This window comes from Haemaphysalis longicornis, unplaced genomic scaffold (genome assembly GCF_048455015.1).
Source record: "Haemaphysalis longicornis isolate Haplotype H1 unplaced genomic scaffold, Haemaphysalis longicornis Haplotype H1 scaffold_7, whole genome shotgun sequence".
Classification (NCBI taxonomy): Eukaryota; Metazoa; Arthropoda; class Arachnida; order Ixodida; family Ixodidae; genus Haemaphysalis; species Haemaphysalis longicornis.
In genome coordinates, this window is record NW_027526422.1 from 24,065,351 (window position 1) to 24,077,976 (window position 12,626).

The following is a 12,626-nucleotide window of genomic DNA, read 5'->3' on the forward strand; positions in this document are numbered from 1 at the left end:
AAAACATGAAATCTTTCGAATAAAAGAAACTTGTATGTTTTTTTGTCTGCACAGCCCCTTTAAACGATGGCAGATTTCATTTCCAGATTCAAAATGTGCAGCCTCGAACCAGCAGTTAAAAATTCTCAACCGGATGTAACTTTTTTTTTTTTTTCATTTTTATCTTGCACTGTTTTGCCATCCACGTGCACTCACATATGGGTCATGGAGAACCCACTGTTCCAACTTTTCTGTTACATACTTGCAATTTCTGTGAGTCTTTGCTCTTGCATTGCATTCAGTAAATCTTCAGTGGTAAAGAGCAGTGCTCAAACACTCCACTTCTTCTGCATGTGTGTGTGTGTGACGTATGTATACTACACACACACACACACACACATATGCTAATATAGGGATGCTAACTTATAAGTATAGAGTATGGTGGAACAAACAGCGCAAGAACAATAAGTGAAAGTGGGGCTGGGTGGAGCACTTAGTCTAGCCTCATCACGTATAGTCTTTGCGCTGCTCTACACCATTGAAAATAGACCAACCAGCACAGCTCACCCCATTTGTCAAGCTACCAAGCACTTTAACTGAAGGTGTTTTGTGTCTCGCGTGCCAGTTTACTAGAGCAGGAAAGCAATTGTACATATGTATTGTTAAACCGCGTTCTGGGCATGTGCACCTGTGTTGCCTTTTGCGTAACTAATGCGCAAGCTATGATCAGGCTCTCCAAACACACAATACAGCCTTCAAGTTACACTCATGGAACCCCACGACTCCAGGCTACAACATCTGCCTATCCTCCCCGATAATGGACGCCATGGTGCTGTCTTGTTAAGAATGCGGGGCAGAAACCAGCAGCCATGCCAAACGGAGCAGGCACGTTCACGTGTACTCACATCGATGATGCCCGAGGCTTGGACCTTGTGCAGTGCCCGGACGGCAAAAACGGGCACCACGCTGACGATGACCCCGAAGAGCACCCAGCCGACGACGTCCACCCACATGGGGAAGTGCTGCTTGTTGCGGTAGCGGAGCCGTGTCAGGGACATGCCCCCACACACGATTACCGCCTGCACACCGACACACCAGTGCAGGGATCACACAAGGGCACCTCTATGCATGTACCATACACCATACAGAAGGCAAGCACTTCGTGCCCTCCGCACAGCGTCTTTTACAGCGGTGGCTGTTTTGTCATGGCTGCACCAATCATTACTAAGGCTTGCCTTTAAAGGGGCCAAGTTTGGTTAAGTTTGGTTAATTTCGAAAGACTGCCTCATTAGAATCATACTGGCACCACTTTTAATGCACACTTCAATCAAATACGCATAAGCATATAAGTACCGATGCGCATTGCTGTTGGTACTGGGCGCACTATGCTTGTTTTAGCTGCACAGCTGTCCGCCGCTTTGGAGTTGTCTTACACTGGCCGATTGGCGTCAGTGACGTTGTCTTATGCGGCCCTGTTTTTTTTAACATACCCCATGTTTCACAAAACGATTACTTTCTACCGTAACAAAATCATGCCAGGTGCAAATAAGGTCAGAAACAAAGCAAGGGCGGACAACGGTCTGTGGCTGTAAGGCCCGGTATGGTAGTGCCATCTGGATATGGACTGATGGTAAGCAAGGCTGCAGAGCCTAATGACGCACTGAAGTTCGTTCGAATACCTACCCTTGTGACTTCATGGTAGACGTCATGAAAACACGCTATTTGGTGGTAGAATCAAAATTTTAACCTAAATTGAATAATTTCTCAGTGAATAGGGTATCGTTTACTGCTGGACAAGTGCTGGGGGCACCATGAAACATGAAACCTTTCGAATAAAAGAAACGTATTTTGTCTGCATGGCGGGCCCTTTAAAGAGTGCTTCACAGCAGGCACACTTTGCACTGCGGCGAATATTCAACAAAGCAGGGGTACCGGCGATGGTGATTATCACTGCTTTGGCTGATAATTGTAATGATAATTTACGGTAATTTATGTCATGCTGCTAGGCAAGCCAAAGATGAATAAGCAAATTTCTTTCATGCAGTCATCAGACAATTCTTAAATTGTGCTACATGCAACATGATAGGTGGATTCAACATCCAAGAAGAGAAGATTAATTTTTCATTTGCTTCATACAGTCCTCCTCACGCTTGACCACAGCTCAGAGCCTGCACTTTAGTAGGCAATGTCCTAGAAGCACTGAAGCCAGTTTTGGAAACTGTGATGTTAGTTTGTTAATTGTCCTGCCCCTTGTACTATTGCGAGCAGCACACAGCTGTTTATAATTGAAGTGGAACAAGAAAGCATTTGAAATATGAAAAGCTGGGCGGTAAACTAGGCTATGGGTGAATAACGCAAAGCCCGTTCAGTCGCAGGTTAACTCAGAGGGTATGACATCATGGAGTTTAAGTTATAGAGAATCCAAAAGTACTGAATCAAGGCCTGGACAGAATGGTAGAGAAACAGAGCTTCCACTTATAAAAACTTTTCACAGGGGTTCCAGCGCAGATGAAGTGCCTTCTTTTTTTTCATGCGACAAGAGTAGGTGCTGCTAAAGAAGTTCTTTTGTTTGCAAGGCAATGCAACTGAACTTAAATAACTAACATTACTTGTTTTTCCTATGTGTAACGTTTTAATACATGATGTATTTCACTGCGGGTGAGATTGGTGTAACCATTTTTCTTGAAAGGCTTGTTTCTGTTGTATGCAGTAGTTCATATGTATACTCTTTTGTTATCACTTTTTGTTTACCAGTGCATCTTTGTAGAGTGACAGTTTTGTATTTTGTATATAGAGAAGTTGGTTTCAGAACGTGCCTGGTCGTTTTTTTTTTGTTTTTTTTTCAGCAAGAACATGTTTTTTATGTAGCATTCTCGCATTTTTAGAATGCAATATCGTTTCTTTATTTAGTTGTTAGCGTGCATATATTTTTTTCCTTTGCATATTTTTGTTACCGCAATATAATTCCGATACTTTGGTGTGTTTTGCGTTGATTGCTGTAGAAGCTTTACAGCATGCATACTGCCGTCTGCTGCGTGGCGCTAGAATTGGGCCAACGGGCTTGTCAAGCTGATTCTATGCAGCTTTTATCGTTGGCCATGCGATGTACAAATGACAAAATGAAATAAAAGACACCCCACCTCACCTCTGAAAGCTGCACGTCAGCCTGTTTGCACACTTACCACCAAGAAGTTACAGAAAGAGTGATCTGTATGTCACTCTGCGGGCATGAGTCAACACGTGTGTACAAAAGCACTCACCACAAACACCAGGGGTGTGATGAGTCCCCAGCAGATGCGGAGGTAGATGTACGGCACGTGGTGCATGATCTCGGTCTGACCGCTGAGGAGGTTGTGACCACCTGGGAGGGAGAGAGGGAGAGAGAGAGGAAGATGATCACAGCAACTACCTTCCCTGCGTGTCTGCATGCGTAGTAGCCGTATGTGGGAGTCGTAGCCAATAATTACTGTATTTACTCGATTCTAAGCACCGCCTTTTTTCCACGATCGATGCCCAAAGCAAGGGGGGTGCTTAGATCCCCCCCCCCCCTTCTTTTGCGGCCGTATCGTGACAAGATGGGTGAAAGGAATAATGCTTTATTTGGCAAACATCCAAAAGAAGAATAGGTACAGACACTGAACCTACCGTTTATGTTGGACGCTCCTTCCCCCTCCTACCATTCATGTCTGTTGTGCCACTTGGGCCGCCGCTCCCAGTATCCCCCAGCAGGCCGTCTTCTGTTCTGTTGAAGTGGTTTCTAATCGAAAACTTCATAAATTACTCGGCCACAATGTCAACTCAAGCTCCTTTACGTGTGTCTGGAATTCACCTTGCAATGGTTGCTTAGAAAAGGGGTGCTCAGATTCACATGCAAACTTTTTTCTCAAACTTTTTTCCAAAAAGTAGGGGAGGGTGTTTGGAATCGGGGGGGGGTGCTTAGAATCGCAAAAGTACGGTAAATGCACTCTTTCATCCTAATCCAATGTGCCATAAGATACTGCGATGTAGCATTTCTAACTATACGGTGATAACGAAGGTGGTTGGAGATGACCCACAGCAGGTAAAGTACGGGAATGAAGACAATCGATTCCGGAAGCCAGCTGCGATTCACCATCAAGCCTTTGCAATGCTCTTGCCTTGCAAACATATACTTTGTAAGTGTACCCCTGCGTGCCACGTAACAATATTATTCACTCATTTTTCCACTCCTCAGTCTTGATGTGCAATGATAATTTCGTCACATAACTCACTTTTTGCTTTGACACTTTGCACACGGTCTGTGGGTAGAGGTGGAATGTGTGGAATGGGGAGACGCAGGCCATGAAGAGGAAAGAGAGCAGGTAGGTTGGTTCGTGGGGTGTCAGTCACAGCCAGGCCGTACTGGGCACTTGTCACGCTTGCTATTAGATAACCAGCTGGACTGACACATATTTGTCAAGTGTGCTCGTCATGGAAGATCTGTTATCAGTGCTTCCACCATTCCCTCTACTCCGCAAAGTCACTAGCGAGGCTACGCATGCTCCTTAGACAACAGATGGCCAGCTGAGGGTTGTCATGTTCATGCAGGTAGTCGACACTTGCTGTTTGCCACCCCGGGCGTAGCAACAAGACACTGCACATTAGATGTGCCCAATAGTGCTCGGGTTACTAGCTCATAGCTAAAGCAGGCTCTCGCATGCTCTTACCAATGCTCTCGCATGCAGCCTTGTACAGAGCAATCACAGTGTGGCCAACTCGCCATCGCCTTATAATTAAAGGGGCTGTGCAGACAAAACACAAGTTTTGTTCATTCGAAAGATTGCCTCGTGAGAATCATACTGGCACCACTTTTAATGCACACTTCGCTCGAATGCGCTATATAATTAGGAAGAAAGGGAATGGCCATGTGACCCACTAACTCATTTCCCACAACAGAACCTATGATGTCATTAGCCCAGCTGTGCAATTAGCTGAGGCCGGCAAAAGCAAACGCAAATTAGGCAAGGCTCATAAGCTTGCCGAACAAGCTATTTGCACTTAAGAGTGATGCATATTCATTTTACAGCAGTAAGAATGGTGGGGTAAACAATGAAAATTACAAAAATACACGTAACATAGAAATACCGATGCACACTGCTGTTGGTGCTGGGCGTACTACGCTTGTTTTAGCTGCACAGCAGTCCGCTGCTTTAGAGTTGTCTTACGTGACAGGCGTAAGCAACGTTGTCTGACATAACCGTGTTTGTCGAGCATATCCCATGTTTCACGAAACGATTGTGCTTCTACCGTAACTTTCTACCGTAACAAAAACAAGCCAGGTGCACACACGATCAAAAATAAACCAACGGCGGACAATGGTCTGTGGTTCTGTATGTTAGTGCCATCTGAGAGGACTGACGCTAAGCAAGGCTGCAGAGCCTAATGACGCATTGGAAGTTTGTTTAAATACCTACCCCAGTGGCAAACGTCATAAAAACGCACGATTTGGCGGAAGAATCAAAATTTTACCCTAAATTGATTAATTTCTCAGTGAATACACCATCGTTTGCTGCCAGGCAAGAGCTGGGGGCACTATAAAACACGAAATCTTTCAAATAAAACTAACTTGTATTTTGTCTGCATGGCCCGGTTAAGTAATTTTAGCATGACAGTGCACATTAATAGCAAGCACTCACTGAACCTGCAAATATAATTCCAGAAATTAGCCCAGACTTTTTTTCACATCTTCCAGCTCTATGCAACTGTCCTCAACAACCATTGATTGACCTTATAGAGACGTCACAAACCCTTCCACAACAGAAAATATTGAGTTCATTTATTTTTGTTCATTTTTCGCACGATTTATTGGGTGGCACATTGTGCGTGAAATTAACACAAAAAACAAGTAATAAAGGGCCGCTATGTACTCCAGTTCATCCTTGGTTGATGTATTTGCTTCTTTCTCAATTTTAACCCAACCAGACAGAGTCTGTCCTGGTTGTTCACATTCAAATCCTCCAGTAAGCACTGAAATTCATAAAACTCCATGTGTGTGTACTACGTGTGATAACGGAATGATGAAGAATTTCTTTGGATTGGTACTGCTTCAACTGTGGCATAAGACACTAGTGCAAGAGGGGAAAATAAAATATATTAATAAGTAAAGGAATTGGAGGTCTGCAGTGTTTGTGGCAGACCATGAGGGTGAAAACATGAGTGCATTAAATTTTAAGATACGTTTCTTTTTCATGTAACGCTAATGCATTAATCATAGAAGCGGCACCATGATTTTTGTACAATGTGTGCAAATTTGCACAGCCGGTGGTGGTAAAGAAACGCTCACCGTAGAACCATCCCAGTGCGCAGAGCTCGAGGAAGGTGATGAGTATCAGTGCGAGCACTGCAACGTAGTAGTCGGTCATTTGGAAGTAGTAGATGCCACCCTGCAATGCGTCAAGCAAATGATTACCTGAGAACGCTGTCAGAAAAAAAACATTACTACTACAACATCTGCATGAGACAAGTATCCCCGGGTTTGACCACCAGTGCTGATGCAATCGTTTTGTGCCTGAATCCTTAAAGCAGACACAGTATTTCCCGCTGGGAATCACTGCTGTCTCCATGATTGCCATTCATGCACAGGTGTGTTTGAGCAATTGCCCATCAATGCCTGTCAACAACATTTGTCTTCCATTTTCTTCCTCTTCATGTTTCTAACGGAAATAAAGCAGGATGCTAGGACTTTTGAACGAATTCTTTATGTGTGCCTCGTAGCCCACTCATATCCTGGCAAAATGAACAAATTTGGTGCTCCAATTTTCAAAAGCTTGCATGCGGCAAGCATTTTATAAGAGCATGCATTGCTGTGGACACGTTATTTGCAAGACTTAATTATGTCCAACCACGATGACATGCTGCCCACATCTACAAAAAATCGTGGGATGAGAGAGTAGTAGCGCTTTCGCTTTAATTAACGCTCTGAGAAAGAAACACCAGAGGAGGGGCGGGCGCTCGACGCACAATTTCATGATTTAAAAAATTTTACAGCACTGGGACTTAATTAAGCACTTAGGCGTTCTGTGGGAATTGCCAGCTGCCGCAATGATTTATCTCACTCACTGATGGCATAGAATCGAAGGTAGTGCTTCGTGTGATCACTCACCTGAGTGATGTAGACAATGCTTGTGATGAAGCAGGCGACACAAATGAAGAGGAGAAAGAGTCCGTGACCTTGGAACCTCTGCTTTATGAAACGCCCGTACGACTCTTCAAGAGCCTGCACAACTGTGCTTGCGATGGTCACCTGCACGTGTAGTATGCAGAAGGTGATCACTTGTGTTGTTGCGCAACCAGGCGAAATCGAGGAGGCACAAGTTTTTCTAGATAGGCACAGATGCCTCAGGAATATTATACAGATATTAAGGCAGACATGAGCCTTTTGATTAAAACCAAAGGAATTTTAAAAAATGAAAAAGCGCAAGGGAAAGGGAAAAAAAAGCAAAAAACAGGATGAAAAGGAAAGAATGAAGAAGCCAAAAAGGTGAAGGAAGTGAAAGAGAAAAAAAAATAGAATGAAAATGGGGAGAGAGAATTGAAGGACAAAAAGATGGGGAATGAAAAAGAGGGGGAATGGAGCAGATCAAAGTTCTGACTTATCATCAATAACGAAGTGAAAATAGATATTATTTTGAGGAAAAAGAAAAAAAAAGGATGCAAGAGACGAGAAAGGAGAGGAAAGAGATTATCTAATATGAACGAGTATACAATAGGGAGCATGATACGAAGAGAAAAAAAGATGAGGATGAATAAAAAAATAACTGGAGAATAAGATAACTGCCCTGTGTTCGGCCTTCACTTTCACGAAATCAGCCTAGGAAAACACTGCAGTTCAGCAGGTATCCTGACATAAAGAAAGGAGCAGTGCTGGCATTGGATATCTTGGTTCGTAAGGATGCTTTAAAAATATTTTTTGGTAAAGCAAGGATACCACTATACTGTTCTGCCCAGTAAGCCTCACTTTCTCTTTTTTAAAACATACGGTGCTGCTTGGGTCACCATCAGCATCAATTGTATAAGTGATTTTAGTGATGAATCGAAACAAAGTTTCTACACTAAGGCATGCAGTCGCACAAATTAGGTTTTTAGAGCCAGTATATATCATGTCGAAGTCAATGCCCCCAAGGTGCGATCTCGGGGCAGCCTTGCTCACCTGCGAGTCCATTGCAACGCATATGAAGAAGAAGAAGAAGGACACGGCCCAGAATGTGGGTACCGGCATGTTGCGTATCACCTCCGAGTACACCACGAACACAATGCCGGGGTCTGCGCAGCGAACAAACACATTTGTAGCAAGCGACTGAGCAGTTAAGAGTCACATTCATTCACATTACACAAGCAGGGAGTTAAACAACTGAAACAATTGCTATTTTCAGTCACACATTAATCGAAGCTAGGGCCTAGGTCACACCAACGACAATAAAACTGAGCAATTCAGCAGATACTGAGGATGAATAATGATGCTCATCCTGCAAATCAACAGCATGTATTTTGAAAGAGTAGGTAGCAGCTTTACAACTGGTGCACCAACCTCTCATCTGCGCCTGCCTATTCAACAATCCTCATGCAAGAATACCTTCAGACAGTTGTGCAGTGAATGTCTTTACAGCGTCCCAGCTTCTGCTGGCTGTGGACACAACTACGGTAATGCTATGGTCGCCCGCAATTTGTTCACTCGACATCACCAAAAGAGTGCGCATACGTGTTCAAAGTGCAGAAAGCGTTTGTATCTGGTTGAACTCCTTAGTATAAAGAGTGCGAATGAGCTCACGGCCAGGACAGTTTCAATTTATCCCAGTTGTTAAATACGCATTTTCAAGTGACAAATTTGGAGCAAATAAAAGTTAACCACACTCTTATGAACACGGCACTCATTATACGGGGAAGGCGAGTAAGTGCATAAAGCGCTTGCATGCGATCAAACTCGTTACTGTAAATAGTGCGAATGGCCAGTTTCATGTTACCTCCTCACTGCTTGCGACACATACATATCTTTCAAATTGTGACTTTGGAGAAAAAAAAGTTAGCTACCTTAAAGTTCCGAAAGAACGCCCACCCAAAGTAAAGAGCTAATCAAGTGAAAAATACGGGATGGGCGAACTTTTGGGTCACGTGCGAAGAACTACAAAAAAGTGGCCGCACCGCCAGCAAAAACTGCGGAGATGTCAAGAAAAAATACGATATGGACGAACTTTCGGGTCAAGTGCAGAAAGGACAAATAAGTGGCTGCATCAAATAGATGATTCGTGTTTATTTTGTTCACTCAACTGCGCTAAAGCCAGCAATTTTAGGGGGTGAACTATCTTCGGGGTCTTTTAGTAAATTGAACATTTCAACCCTAAAGGGGGGTGGGCAATGTTTCAGGGGATGACGTTCTCTCGGAACTTTACGGTAGACTCTTTGCGGTTACGCAACGAAGGCAAGCGGGCACAAGGAGTGCCGAGAGAGGGCAGGTGGTGGTCACCTTTGTGCAGGAAGGGGCTGTCGATCCTCTGGCGCCAGCGAGCGCAGATGTGGCCAATGGTGCCGAACACGACGCATCCCACCACCACGACTGTCAACGTGTTCACAAACACAGAAATCACCGTGTCTCTGTGTGAGTGCGCAAGCAGACGACGACAACGTCACGCTCCTCCTGTCCCACAACCTTACAGGCCACCCTACTTCACTGCCACTACAAAGAATTGTAAATAATGAATGCTAGCCTCACTCACTGCACAACACACTGAAGTGGGTCGCAATAGTTTAATGACTTTAATAAGCGAAATTTTAGTGCTTGTGTTACAACTTATCGTTTCCCACCACCTGCCGTCCAGTCAGAAACTCCCTGCAAAGAATGCTTCACTGCATGCACGTGCCTACGAAGGAAAGCCCACTTTAAGAAGGGGGGCAAGGTGGAACTGAATGCAAATTTAAAACAAATTTCTTAACACTTTTTAAGACAAAATCTTGGCAGGTAATGTTGTTTTCGTAAACAAAACACTCATATAATATACCACTGGCAAACAAGCTGAATGCAATTAAAAGCGATTAAGTTATTTCAATTCAAACAAAATTGACGCTGGGATGCCAAGAAGGTTTAGACTTCATTCACAACGCTCGCCGAAGAAAAAAAAAATGCACACAATTCTATGAAGTCATCTGCAATGACACACTCACAAGTCACAAGCCAGCATTTTACATGCAGTAAATCACCTTGAGGCACATATAAGTGTGCCTCAAAGCCCTAATTGATAATGAGTTACATTAAAATTCAGGTAGTGTAAGTAGCACCATGCTCATCTCAATCTGTGCAGAATTGTTGTGGCTATTGGAGTCAGAGTTGAATAGCGCATCATGCTTTCTGTTAAATTTAAAGCATTTCAAAGCTTTGTAATAGACGAAGGCTCACATACCTATTTCACGACATGAAGTCACAAAAATATAGTGGCAAGTTCGGTTAAAATCTAAAAAAAGGGCACAAAAACTAAATGCTAGTGCCATTACTAAAATCAAGGATTACAAAATAAAGGTAACATAGTATGCATGTGATTAAGCCCGACTCTTGCGAACTTGAAAACAAGTAGAGAATGCCTATGGAGACTCTGTAAGTTCAACGATTACTGCTAAAATGGACAGCTATAATGATGATTTGCGATATATTTTGTGTTACTGCCACACAAGCAGTTTCAATAATTATTCAGCCATGTGCGTCTACTAAAAGTTTGATCACTTAATAACATCTCAGTCGTAAATGTAATGAAGGTATAAATCTGCAATAAAACAATGTGAGGAAAAGAAGAAAGAGTGATTTCTGTTTTATTTTCTTCCTTAACTTCTAAGCACAGAAATTGCCTTTTCCTTGAAGATCCCTAGGTGGTCTAAATTATTCTTGAAGATCCCTAGGTGGTCTAAATTATTCTTGAAGATCCCTAGGCGGTCTAAATTATTGTGGCATTGTGGCAGGTGTAGCTTCTGCATGGCAAGTGTATACCTTCAATGCACAAACATCAAGAAATTTAATTTTCGAGACCACAGCCTGTCTTGGTCTACCCGATCAGGAGAATTTCGGTCTGTATCAGGGCCGTACCCAGAGGGGGGGCTTGGGGGTTCAAACCCTTCCCGAAATCTTTTCCAGGCAGCACGTAAACAATACTTACTCTGGCTTTCAGGAAAACTACCCCCTTCCCAAAATTCATAACCCCCCCCCCCCGAAAAAAATTTCTGGGTACGGCCCTGGTCTGTATGTCTTTCATTTGAATAAACTACTTCTCTCCACGCTTTTGCCAAGACCTCCAAGATGCCACGCATGAGCTCCCGCAACATGAACCCAGGTTTTCTTTTTAACCAGACGCTTTTAATGCCACAACTCCGCCCAACATTGCTGCGTTTCCATAAAACTACAGTAGAATCTCGATGATACGATTCTGGGTGATACGAATTTTGAGATGATACGAATTTCTGAGAGGTCCTGGCGAAAATGGGAAAAAATTCCCCCGCATTTCCCCGAGGGGGAGAATGTGAAAGTGCGAATGCACGGTTGTCGGCCCGCTTGCGGCGCTTGTGCTCGGCCCCCGCAGCCCACCGCCTCGCCGCCTTCTCTTCCATCTCTTCCATCGGGTTTGTAGTATCACGTGTACACCACGCAGTTATCAAGCCGCTATAACGCCGCTGAGTCGCCAACGCACGCCGCTGACGACGTAGTTTGAATGCGTTAAAGATATAAGGCGCGTCACTAACACTGATATCAGCGTCGCGTCCGTGGCTTGGTCGGTAGAGCGTCGCGCTGCGGCCGCAAAGTCCTCGGATCGAAACCTGGCGCCGGATGCTGTTTCTTTTTTAAATATAGAGGAGCACTGCGGACGCCGCCGCCGCAGCCGCCGGCGGTGGATGGTTTGGGGTCGCTTAAAAAGTGCATTCGCACTTAAAATTTCGGCTGTTACGAACGGCCCTGCGCGGCCCGGGGGATGATACGAACCCGCCGTCGAGGCGCCCGATTGCCGAGCGAGCAAGCGACGGCGACGTACGGAATCTCCCCCCTCTTTGTCGCTCTCTCTCCAGGTACAGCCGGGCCGTTTTCTGCTCGCGAAAACGCGCGCGCATGCCACAGGCGTGATAACGCCGCCGCGGAACCACCCGCACGCTGCGCGCGGCGCGGCCGGCGGCGGCTTCGGCCGCGAAGTGGTGCGGGGTGCTCGAGCGACCATATTCAACCGCTGTTTAAAATTCCGCTCAAGGCACACACGAAGTTACTTGTGCGGTAAGGGAGCTGATAATGTGGGCGAAAACGGTACAATAAAACATCATCCGCGCCGCTAGTGAAAGCACCCATGAAATATCGCCGGGGCGGTAAGCCTAAACACCTCCGGCGGACCAGCCGGCTGTCTAGAGCGCTTCGAAACTGCCGCCATGAGGCACCCCCATTGGCGCAAGTCATCAGGCTCCTCCCACTGCCGCGCGCGTCGCGTGCCATTTTCTGATCGAGGCAGAAGTTGCCGCTGGCACAGAATCGTCGACGCGGACGTGAAAAAATCGCACGCGCAACACTGACGCGCAGGAATCGCGTGCGAAAACGCGCCATGCGGTTCACGCCTTGACTGTTGCGGTGTGCAGTGAGCTATGGGCACCGCGAGTGAGGAGACGAAAGTCCAGAA

The 12,626-nt window shown here is 45.1% G+C and overlaps 1 protein-coding gene across 1 annotated transcript in view; it reads right to left on the bottom strand.

Annotated features, from left to right (window-relative positions):
* Positions 1-12,626, bottom strand: part of LOC144144789 (sodium- and chloride-dependent GABA transporter 1-like) — an 80,900-nt gene that overhangs the window by 3,014 nt on the left and 65,260 nt on the right. The window contains exons 7-12 of the mRNA XM_077676293.1: positions 9,458-9,585; positions 8,147-8,259; positions 7,100-7,240; positions 6,281-6,380; positions 3,240-3,340; positions 885-1,058 (exon numbers count right to left, since the gene is read on the bottom strand). Coding sequence (XP_077532419.1) covers positions 885-1,058; positions 3,240-3,340; positions 6,281-6,380; positions 7,100-7,240; positions 8,147-8,259; positions 9,458-9,585 — 757 coding nt within the window. The remainder of the gene's footprint in view (positions 1-884; positions 1,059-3,239; positions 3,341-6,280; positions 6,381-7,099; positions 7,241-8,146; positions 8,260-9,457; positions 9,586-12,626) is intronic.